General features: G+C 43.2%; 1 protein-coding gene across 4 annotated transcripts in view; it reads right to left on the reverse strand.

The window, feature by feature from the left end:
- Positions 1-5407: 5407 nt before the first annotated feature.
- LOC106814567 (cytochrome P450 2J2-like) overlaps positions 5408-12423 on the reverse strand; it is a 7478-nt gene continuing 462 nt past the window's right edge. The window contains exons 1-8 of one of the 4 annotated variants that reach the window (XM_014818912.1): positions 10549-10637; positions 10203-10457; positions 9639-9787; positions 9023-9133; positions 8038-8448; positions 7432-7656; positions 6862-7077; positions 5408-6630 (exon numbers count right to left, since the gene is read on the reverse strand). In XM_014818912.1, coding sequence (XP_014674398.1) covers positions 6449-6630; positions 6862-7077; positions 7432-7656; positions 8038-8448; positions 9023-9133; positions 9639-9787; positions 10203-10411 — 1503 coding nt within the window. In that variant the 5' untranslated portion in view covers positions 10412-10457; positions 10549-10637 and the 3' untranslated portion in view covers positions 5408-6448. Of the gene's footprint in view, positions 6631-6861; positions 7078-7431; positions 7657-8037; positions 8449-9022; positions 9134-9638; positions 9788-10202; positions 10461-10548; positions 10638-12423 lie in introns of those variants that run through there. The other 3 variants (XM_014818902.1, XM_014818920.1, XM_014818927.1) reach the window with 3 other exon arrangements.

Consider the following 12423-nt stretch of genomic DNA (forward strand, 5'->3'; position numbering starts at 1 on the left):
AATACTATATGTGTGGCATTGGGCCCCCATCATACATTATTATTACAATTCTATATAGGTGGTCTTAGGCCCCCGTCTTACAAATACTATATATGTGGCATTGGGCCCCCATCATACACTATTTTATTATTACAATACTATATAGGTGGCCTTAGGCCCCCGTCATACAAATACTATATATGTGGCCTTGGGCCCCATAATAAACTATTCTATTATTACAATACTATATAGGTGGCCTTAGGCCCCCGTCATACAAATTCTATATGTGGCATTAGGCTCTCCATCATACACTATTCTATTATTACAATTCTATATAGGTGGCCTTAGGCCCCTGTCATATAGGGTTATTGTCGGAGTGAGCTAAGGAAGTCTGGAAGCCACCAATGGGGGACGAGGTGGCCTAGAGCCACACTTGGATGTGGATATCTGTCGCCTACATTTCAGACGGGCAGTACGGCCAAAAGAAAATTACGTAAATATAGCTTGCTGATGGAGAGAGTGGTGGGGAACTGAGGGAAGGTGGCAGGGAAGACAGTCGAGGGACGATGGAAGGAGAGGGAGGCTGAGCGTGCGACAATAGAGACAACGGGAAGGGAGGGCGGGGATAAAGTAGGAGTTTTTCACCCTACAGGCTACTGCGCTCTCCTAACTATAAACACAGGTCTACTGATAAGAATTTATTACAGAAATCTCCTGAGATACTGATATGATGCTGAGATACCCCCTGACCATACTAAATGCATTTTCATCACAAAATAAAACTCCTCTTGTGAGATATTGCGCTTGCGCTAAAACAGTAACGTATTCAGATTATACTGACTTGTAGGCCTATATGCAGCGGGGACCTTATAAGATCTGCTTCCTATTTCGAAATTGAGGTCTACTGATGGAATTTTGTTATATCAATCTCTACTAGGATAACCCTTCTTCATTTTAAATTAAAACTGTTTGCAAAATATTATAATCTTCTCGCACAGTTTCAGGCGTAGAGTACGACCTAAATAATAGGTACGATATGTATATATAATATATATACGAATGTACATATCTACCACAGATGTCAATAGCTACTGGAGAGCTAGCGAGCGCGCGCGTACAGTACTAGCCTTACATATTACAAGTCTACGTTAAATCCATGTGCATGCTTGTAGGATCAGATATGGAGTGACAAGATTCTGGAACTCGAGACTATCCAATCCTTTCAATATCCCCATACCTAGGGCACCTAGCAGCAGTATACGGTCGCGGTTTCAGTTTAGGCTATCAATCGGAACTCATTTTTTATACTTTCTATTTTTTTCATTTAGTGGAGACAAGCACAAAATAATAATATTATAGAAGGGGCTTATAATTATGCGGAAGTGCATGTTCAAAAATCTGGGGGAACATTTTATATTGTGTCTCCACCCTTCGAAAAGTGGGGGGGGGCGTGTCCCCCAAGTCCCCAAGGCATTTGCGCCCATGGAGTCAGGCAAGTGAACACCTAGTGTCCATTATAGACAGGTGTCAATTCTATAGCGGGGATTTCCCTGTAAAATTCAACTCGGCGAAAACGATCAAATAAAGTATCGTATGTCCGTTCTATGGAGGTGACTACTAACACATCTTTGACTGTTATGTGCCATCGCGTCTCTGCGAAACGAAGTCCCGCAGTCGATACATGAGAAAGAACTCGCAACGAGAGTACGCCCGTGTCTTCACATACGTAGCATTGATCTACTGCCTCCTTTTGTTGGTGCGGTAGCATCCTTAGCAACGAGCCCTGTCGACCGCTGATAGTTTGCTCCCGTAGATCGACCGACTTGGCACCGACGACGCATTACCCCCCGTGTCTATAGCTGCTGTCGTTAGGTTAAGAAAAAGTTTGGCGGCGTGTGCGAGTATTTGTATTGTGAAAGCACGTACGATCGGCTGCATGTTTCCCCATGTGTAGGTGCTCTCGGTGGGGTGGGGGAAACAGCTTGCGGCGTGTGCGAGTATTGGTAAAGAAATCACTTTCGATCGGCTGCATTATACCACAGGAATGGTGTAGGTGCTGTCGGTGGGGTGGAGGAAACGTTTGCGGTGTGTGCGAGTATTGCCGAAAAGCTCGCACAATTGGATAGCTAATGTGACCCGCCTAGCTTCGTCTGTACTCTTGCCAGCACTACAGAGCGTGGTCAGCATCAAGGAGCACAAATGAGTTCTTTGGTCAGCACGGGCGGTGAACAGTGAATCGTGCAGATAATCTAAGGCGGAATCTGAGCATCGCTTATTTAGCACGGACACCGGCGGAGGCGGACACATCTGTGACGCATGATGAGGACGCGCTGGGAGCATGTAACACCGCCGTCACTCACGCAACGTCGCCGTAGCTGACGCAACACTACCCGCGCCGACAACGTCATTGTAACCGACACAGCGACGCTCTCGCCGACGCAACGTCGTCGTAGTCGACGCAAGAACCCCGTAGCCGATGAAATAACCTCGTAGCCGACGAAAGAACCCCGTATCCGACGAAAGAACCCCGTATCCGACAAAAGAACCCCGTAGCCGACGAAATAATCTCGTAGCCGAGGAAAAACCCCGTAGCCGACGAAATAACCCCGAATTGACGCGGAGTGCTTTGATATACATCAGCGCTACGTCGTCGCCTCGTCGGTGACCCTCTCCGACGACAAACATTCGTCCGTCGGTGTCTCCAGCGGTGCGTCTGTAGGTGTCATCTGTCGCGGGTGTGTCTTACACGCACGAAGCGTCTGTCGTTACTTCCGTACTCGCACCAGCAGCCATGAGTGTAAGATGGCTGCTGGCTGTAGTCGTGTTGGTACTCACTACGGTCGCATTGCACGCAGCAGAAATTGAACGTAAGTTTGAGATTAGCCAAATTTCCATCCTATCGCAACATTTGCAATGTAGGTGTAAATTATTCGCTAGGCCATATTAAAAGGTACGGATAGACCTTCCTCTCTCACACTCTCCCTTTCTCACAGACACACACAGAGACACACGCAGACACACGCGCGCGCGTGGGCGCGCAAACACATACGCACGCCCACACGCACATGTACAGTTTCTTGTACGTTTAGTATACGTGTTCTATGTTTTAAAACTGGTGTGTTGCAGCCACCGTACCTCCCGAGTGCCTCGTGGACAAAGAGCTGGAAGCCGACGCGCCTGGCAACCTCGTAAAATGTGAGGATGAACCGTACACGGAGTGCTGTGACCGTGACGGCGAGCCGGGATGCTGCGACCCGTCTGGGGATAAACAGTAAGACCATCGCTGAAAATTTCTCCTTCAATTGAGCTAAATTCAATTCCGCCTGCTCGATGTAATCAGGCCCTCCTTGGATATTGTTGCTAGTTTAGCCAGGGTAGACAAGTTTGTAGAGAATGAGAGTTGAGCGATTGAGTGCTTCTTGCACGGGCGCGCCAAATTTTCGACTTTGTGACACTTCGTCACTAAGCAGCGTTTTGGAACTCCCTATCACAACGCCGATTAGCTGAAGCTACCTGTCAATCAGTCCACGCGGATATGTTGAGGAAGACCGGAGATTTTTTCAACGTTTCTGTTTATGCAGCTCAGCATTGGAATAGAATCAAATTGATTTATCATCGATTCAAATAATTTTATTCTATTACAATGTCTGCTGACCTGATGAAGAGATGTAATCTCGAAAGCTTGTCAATTAAATTTTAAACACCCTTGTTCTGTACCTTGACTTTGTTTATATATATATATATATATCTTTCTGCGTCCTGCAGAGACGGCGTACTGGTAAAATTCGGCATAATCTGCTCGTGCGCAACGGTGGGGCTGGCTCTCTTCTGCTTCGTCTTCATGTGGTGTCGACCCGACTCGTTTCCGTGTTTGGCGACGCTGAAGCGGAGGTACTGCTGGTGAGTAAGCCCCCAGAGAAGATCGAGAGAGGTCTTGTCTCTCTGCCATATATATATTTGATCTTGGCGTTCACGGTATGACGCCGACAGAGGTCGCTTGTATGTTTTTCTCGCATAAGGCATGGATCTGTATCACCTAGCTGTATATACTAACTGGTAACTATATATATAACTAATAACTGTTATCATATACAGCTTAGTGGAATGTGTATATGTACTACAACAGCTATTGTTATATATAGCTTGTAAATGGGGTACGGGGAGCAGACCTCGCAAAATCACGAAAGCGGGGGGGGGGGGGTCTGAGAGAAGTAGCGGGATTTTGTTCAGATGCTTTTGGGTATGCGTCAAATAGCGCTACGGGGAGTGTTATTAAATCGAAGCAGATTTTAAGTAATTTCGATAAACCGGGATGCTGTCCAAATTAGAAGTGAAATGATGATGCGAGTTCTCTCGAGTTGAATGCACTATACGTAACACATATATACCATTAAATTAGCGTATTATAATCTTATTTACAGCTGTTGCGACGAAAATCGAAAAAACAAGGTAGGCAACTACTACATACCAAAGGAGTTAAGAAACAGCAACGGGAATCACGGTGATAACCCCGATGGAACCACGGGCTACATATAGCTGGTACACGCAACCGAAGCAACACCACGCTGTACCCAGCGCGATAATTTCAATAATTGCGGTATTTTGCATCGTGGTGGGGGTATATCAATACATGGTTCATGCAGGCTGTTGTGATGAGAGGATATAACGTTGAGAAGGACGCTCGCGCACTGGTCAGTCATTAAACACGTTAATACTTTGCGATTGTGTTATCTACACACCGTGCGATTATGTTGTTGTGGAGTATTGATTTTCCAAACTAGAAGAAAGTCCTAAGAAGGAAAGTCGATTATAAAACATTATTAAAAGGAAGACATACCACGGAAGAATAATATTGTTTACTATTTAATATCATTATACTACTTCAGGCATCGTTATGCAAATGTTGCTTGAAGTAGTATAATCACAATAAATGGTAAATAGATTATTATTCCGTGGTATATGTTATTTTCAATAATGTGTTAATAATCTACTTTTCTTCTTAGGACTTTCGTCTAGCTTGAAAATCAATACTCTACAACAACGACCGACAAGCGTGACGATGCATAAAAATATGCAGATTTCCAAAATATATGATTTGAGCAACTTACTTTCTGCTTTCTCATTCGCGAATAGGCGATGGATCGAATAATAATTAGTCACTTAATTATATCTACGCAATTGTACTTTATTTAAATATTATTAATATATATAATAAAAATTATATTATATATTATATAATTATATATGTAATATATTCTCTTCTCTCTCTCTCGCAATCTGCTTCCTCTCTCTCCTCGTCTCTCTCTCTATATATACTAGTAGTATACTATCATAATCTAATATACTCACCCGCCGTAAGCGTACAATGAAGTATCGTACCGTTCTCTATCGAGAGCGATATGTACAACAAATTTTAAGAAACCCTGTCTAGCATTTTTCATTCGTTTTTATTTCATCATGCAGCAATGGTATTTATCGCGTAACACACGTACTACATTAAAACATAATTATACAGCCTATACAACATATCAGAAGTGATTAAACGCAAATTTGGTTTATAGTTATTTCTGAACATATCTATGTGAATATATCTATCGTTGATATATATATATATATATATATGATGTATTTATCTACAAGCGTGCAGATGTGTCCATGCTAAAACTAATGGTGTAAGGTCGCAATAATCGGTGCACTAACACCGGCAGTAATAGGCGCACTGAGTGGATCGATCAAACAGTAACAATAGGTCTATCCATGTATTATGCATGCACGAGCGCCCGGAACCGTCACTGACAGTAGCTGTTAGCAAACCCGGTACAACCAAGTCTACCGTTAAACATCACAGAGCGGAAACAGGCATTTCTATGTACTCACAATAGCCTTATAAATTACACCCTGTCAAACGAAACCCTGCAAAACAAAACTCTACAAAATGAATATAACGCAAGCACACATATAATTACAACTATTATTACAGCTATATATATAAATGCTAATCTAATATCAGATATAGAAGCGGACAGATAACATAAATTGTATTTAGCTAGGAAAGATTCGTGAATATATTACGCTGGGGGTTCCCTAGGCTAAACTAGCGATGTTTGTGAAAGCCGTCTTTTCCTGACCAATAGTAGCGCAGCCGGGTTTGCTGCGAAGTTATTACAATCACTTGTGATACCTGCCTAAATATTTTATGAGCCGTCGAATGAGTATTATTCTAGTTAATTGGTTCTACGAAAACATCTCTATCGTGAGTTCGTCGACACTAGGCCTGCCTTTGTTAACTATTTATTTCGTAAACGTCTACGTACATCAACGTACTTTCAACGAGATATATTTCGATTTTTTATCATTTGTTACCGAGAGACGGCGAGTTCATTCGGTTTAATTAAATATGCGCATGCAACCCGTTAATTATTATAACAAGCTCATTGAGACCACGTACAGTCTTCACGTCACAGATTGCTTAAGCGCGTAGTACTAGCCGAGTACTGTGGGATACCGGTGAACACGTAAGGCCAATGATGGGTGTCAGCGGCACCAGCTTGTCTCCCTCTGGCGGCAGAACATCGAAATTTTGCAATATAGCAGTGAAGAACAAAAACAATTCCATCTTAGCGAGCATTTCACCGAGACAAACTCGCCATCCTGCAAAGGATAAAACGAATACATATAAGAAATCAGCAGACAAATGCCTTGTAAATCTTGGAGGGATTTTTATATAATATATAAGTATGAATATAAAGATAGATGCGAACGTCTTGCCGACAGAGAACGGAATAAAGTGCTTTGCCAATTACAGCTGACTTTAACCAGCATGTTTTACATTACGAGAAATTAAGAAAGCAAATAAATGCCTATTGCTGTAGCCATACTTACCGATCGAGAACGGAATGAGGCGCTCAGTATTGGTTAGTTTTCCATTTTCGTCCAGGAATCGTTCTGGTTTCATTACATCCGGATCCGGGAACCGTTTCGGATCCATGTGCACGGCATAGAGGTTTGGAAGAACCATGGTGCCATTAGGAATCTCGTATCCTGCTAATGTCCCCTTCTTTTGAGTAGCATGCGGAATCGCCAAAGGGACCACGTTAGCTGGAAATTAAAATCCTATTAGAATATGACCATGGTCCATGTCTCCGTCATCGAAATTCTCTACCTCGATAACCTAAAATACACGGCTGCTATTCTTACTCTTTTTTATTGGCCGCTTTTCTACATAACTATATAATTCACATTAGGCATATGCTCTTTGATATATTCATCTAGTTTATTTCTCTCTACCCACTCTCACAGTGGCACTTACCCAATACCCTCTGATAGCGTTTCTCTGTAGAAATCTTTTGTTTGTATACATGCAATGACTTACACCTAGCAATTCTATTAATGCAGAGCCCATAACCAAGTTTAAACATTCCGTCTAGCTGGCAATGTCGCTGAGTTGCGTACATAGTCGCTGCAGCTCCAAGATGGTGGCCTCAGTGTAGGGCATGTTGGGTTTGTCCTTGATGGAGGGCAGTCGACCTCTGCCTATCACCGCGTCGATTTCCTCCTGCACTTTCCTGGCGACGTGAGGGTAGTGCGTCATGTAGAGCAGGCCCCATCGCAGCGTCGTCGCTGTCGTCTCCGTGCCAGCGGCAAACAGGTTAATGATGATGTAGGGAGCCTCGTCGACTGAAAGCAGCGGGCAGATTTAATAGCTTCCGTTCTCGCTTTCACTTTTTGCGTTGTATTCACGTATAGCTTGCTGTTATGTGCACGTATATGCTATTAGCACGTTAGTTTATGTGTAGTTCATGTGTTTGTTATTATGTAGTTAGTTTAAGTTAGTTTATGGCTCTCCGCTCATAGCGGTGAGAGATGTATTAGTATATGGGGACAGATTATTATTATTATTATACCGTTATCTTCTACTTATTAGGTATTTTTCAGACGTTGGGGGCTACAATCCATATACTTCTCACGCACACAGCGTACACGATGTGTATAAATACGTAAGAACATCCCGAGACATACGTAGATATACGCGTAACACGTCACATGAATTCCGCTTACTCGTGAAGGTCGTGTTCTTATTGTCAGCCATGTCGTCGATCTGCTTCATGTACAGATCAACGAAATCGCGTATGTTGTCGCGATCGAACGACTTCTCGTGCTCGGCGACACGCTGCTTCGCCCATGAGATGAGCTTGTCAAACCGCGTCCGAAATCCGAGGTACTGTTCGCGTCCGGCTCCGGGGAAAAATCGGATCCACGGCAGGTAATTGAGGATCTCCGTGTTTGCGGCCTGCCTGATATTGGCATTGAGAAGCTCCAGGAGCTCCTTGAAATCGGCGTGGTCGTATTCGAATCGCGAACCGAATACAATGTTGCAGATGACGTTCGAAACGGCATTGCCGAATAGATGGTGATAGTTGAACGCCCGGCCGGCCTGGTTCTTGATTTCGTGAAGGAATACTTCCACCTCTGAATCGACGAAGAATTGCAATAAAGACTCGTTTAATGCGATTTTTGTAAATGAGGAACTGAGTGACGGCGAAATTAAAAAAAAAAAAATCAGATTCGACAGAATTCATACATATATATTCGTTCGTATATTATTCCTTTACCTTTCTCGACCCATCGACTCGTGTAAAATATTAATACTAGTACTAAAATATAAAACAATAATGGATCCCCTCGCTTACTGTATTACTCCCGGCAATACAGATATATCGCTATAGATCAGCTTTCACGTACGACTGAGGCTTTAGGCTATAGGCTAAGGCGTTACGGAATAACATGCTGCATGAAATGTGTGTTCGTTCATGCGGATACGTGAAGATTATTTTAGGCAGTAATGGGCACGTGGAGGAAATGTTGCGTAACGATCTTTACATAGCGCCATTATTATTTCGCCCTGGCAGTAACACCCAAAGACCATGCTTAGAACTATTGTATCAAAGGCGTATCAAATTAATATCTTCTATGCGACGCGTAAATGAAAGATTCGAAATAATATTTCGCAATATGAAACCTCATCGAATGGTATGAAACGCACCTTCCAGGATTTTCCCCTCCATCGACATTTTTCCCATTCCGAAATCACGCAATCCTGTTAAAGCGAACTTTCTTTGCTCCTTCCAATGTGCCCCTTCTGACTCCAGAATTCCTAAAGCAAAACCATAAACGTTACACATTTAGGATATTCACGACATAGGGTCGCTATACAGGAGAAAGTCGTTTAAACATTCTGCTAGATTCACAGACAGTTAAACGCATGTGTAACAAGAGCAATTGGAGATAGCAAACCTCTGCCACAGCGTAACAGTTCCCCCCCCCCATCTTGCTGGTACACCCAATATAGAGTTTGATAAAATTTTCAGAAATTTGAAAAAAGATCCAGGATTTTTTTTAATGAATATTGAATGCGTCCGACGTCTTCCCCACACAAAAAATCAAAAAAAGTCCTGGATCCAGATCTGGATCCGGATCACCACCAAAATCGTTTGGTTGTTGGCCTAAGACCAACCCGTCCAAAAAATTTCATCAAAATCCGTCCGTAACCTTTTGAGATATCCTGTTGACAGACAAACAAACAAACCAACAAACAAACTAACAGGGGCGAAAACATAACCTCCTTGGCGGAGATAATAAACGGTAAATCAACCGTATACCGTGTATGGTTCCCTTCTTATCAGACATCAGGGTCTTGATGATGAATGGATGAGCACGACCGGAAAACATCTCTCCCTGCGTCAGAAACGCTTCCTTGATCAATTCATAGCTGTTCAGAACTACAGCGAAGCGTGGACCGAAGTACATACTGTGGTGATGAAAGCAACAGTGCTCCATTTACTATTGTGTTAATTTCTATAGTGTAATACAGTGTTACTCTCCCGCCTTTCTACTTTAGGTGTGCGTAAAATGTAAGGTAGAGGTAACTACAACATTAACACAATGGTCGATAGCTACTCGCACACTATATGTAGATAGAAAACAGATTTGTTTACGGTTGGGACGCCCTTCAAATGAAAACTGAAAGAATTAGTGGACTTATGAGAGTCGCTCGAGTTCATGAGTCAATTGATTTAGGTTATTGAGACTAATTAGAAAAATAGCTGTAAATCATACGTGACAAAACAAGGCAAGCTATATATCCACGCGTTTCGCAACGTCGGTAACAATCCACCTGACTGTAATAATACACACAACCAGCGCGGGTTGAGACCTATACGCACCTGAATATCGGTCCATATTTCTCCCCGAGTTCCGTGAGGGTGACGAGCGGGTTTGTCCGGCTGAGTTGTAGCAGGCTGCCAACAACGGGCAGTCCGCGCGGACCGGGAGGCGAGCCTGCAGGTTTCCTCGTCAGGTAAGTGATGAGCAGATAGACGGCAATTCCCAGCAGCAGCGCCGTGCACCACTGAGAGAAGCTACCCACGTCCATCTTCGTGCAATCCTCTGTTTAGCTGTGAACGTCGTTCGTGGTCGTGCTGCTGGAAAAATATGAGTATAGGCATAACTCGTCAAGGACACGCGTGGCAAACCTTGGCCGAACTTATTCTTCGCAAAGGTGAGACGTACGTCGATCTATTTCCGTGCCTGGATGGGTGGCGACGATCCGCGGTCGCCGCTAGCTACTACCTCGCTGTTCTGCCGATCAACAAGGGGACTGCTCTGCGATCGAGTTGACCCCGTTACCTACTTCTATATGCCTATCTTCTATATGCAGACGCAAATAGTTCAGACAATACTCTCCTTTTCGGGCCTGTTCAGCGACAGGTTTATATTGGCATTAGTATTGACACTGATATTGGTGTTTGGTATAGATAATAGCCAAGTAGTCTGGAATATGAATTTGCTCTAAATCTCCCAGCGGATTACAGAACTGGTTTCGTGACAGTCAAAAACACACAACGACAGAGTACGCGATACTCGCCATAGTAGTCCATCCCCTTCTACACACACAAAAACACACTCACGTATATACACGTGCACACACGCGCGCGCGCACGTACACGCACGCACGCACACGCGCGCACGCACGCACGCACGCACGCACGCGCGTGAGAGAAAGATTATTTTTTGTAAAACATGTTGTCTTTGTTAAGAAGACAGGAAAGAGGGCTACGGAGGGAGTTATCGCTAATATCTACAGTAGTGAAAACATAATAATTGAACTATTCCTTCAACGTCGAGACAAACAAGACACCGACACCGGCACGCACTGTTAGTGGCCAAGAAATTTTTGCGTGCACAAACTGTTTGTGGTGGGTAAGAATTTTTCGGGTCCACAAATTGTTTGTGGTGGCTAAGAAATTTCTGGCTCCACAAACTCTTTGTGGTGGCTAGGAAATTTTTGGGCTCGCGAACTGTTTGTGGTGGCTAAGAAATTTATGTGTCCACAAACTGTTTGTGGTGGCTAAGATTTTTCGGGTCAGCAAACTATTTGTGGTGGCTAGGAAATGTTTGAACCCTCAAACTGTTTGTGATGGCTAATACTTTTTCGGGTCCACAAACTGTTTGTGGTGTATACGAAATTTTTGCCCCATTGACTGTTTCAGGCTATGTTGAAAGCAACCAATTCTGATCATTTTAAAATGTCAATTTGAAAATTTCAAAGAGGAATGTAGCTAAAGCTGATGTTTTGACTAAAGTATCTAAAATATATATTATGAGTATGATAACTAATAAAACTTTATTTACAAGATTGTATATACTATCATTACATAATTATGAAAAATAAGCCTATTTTCAATCTGCATTTATACTTTCACTATGTATAGGGCCTACATCTGTATGTTTTGAAGTTTGAATTTGAATAGGCACATTGTCATATTAAGTACACATTCCAAATCTTTGAGCACTGATATAACACCTCTAATTGATCAGTATTAATAGTAATACCAGACAGTCCAGTCAGATAACTTGTCATTTTATTTTTTTATTATTCCAATTTTATATTTTCTGCCTGGATCGCAACTTACAAATTCTGAAATTAAATCCTGTTCATCTACCTTGTCTAACATGTCTCGGTGCACATGCATGACCATTGCATTGTTGAGCCTTAACTGGGTCGTGCTGGGTCGGGGGGGGGGGCACTCCATATATTATATTGCATGGTAGGTATGTCTGCCGCGGTAGAGACCCCCATTTTCAACCCTAACCCTAAACTTCCGTTCCAGTGCATCGCATCTTTAAGAATATCTCGTTCCAGAGCATCAAGTTTAGTTACCATGCAGATCTTGCATTTTTGCCGTTCCGGAGACCCTAGTTTTTAATATTTCCGTTCCAGTGCATCGTACTTCAGAATACGTTGAAGCCGAGCCGGTCAAGGCATGCATGCAACGTGTGTGTTGTATGTGTGCGTGCGTGCGTTGTCTCTCTCTCTCTCTCTCTCTCTCTCTTGTTGCGCGTGTGTGTGTGTGTGTGTGTGTGTGTGTGTGTGTGTGTGTGTGT

The sequence above is a fragment of the Priapulus caudatus genome, unplaced genomic scaffold (genome assembly GCF_000485595.1).
Source record: "Priapulus caudatus unplaced genomic scaffold, Priapulus_caudatus-5.0.1 Scaffold26, whole genome shotgun sequence".
Taxonomy (NCBI): Eukaryota; Metazoa; Priapulida; class Priapulimorpha; order Priapulimorphida; family Priapulidae; genus Priapulus; species Priapulus caudatus.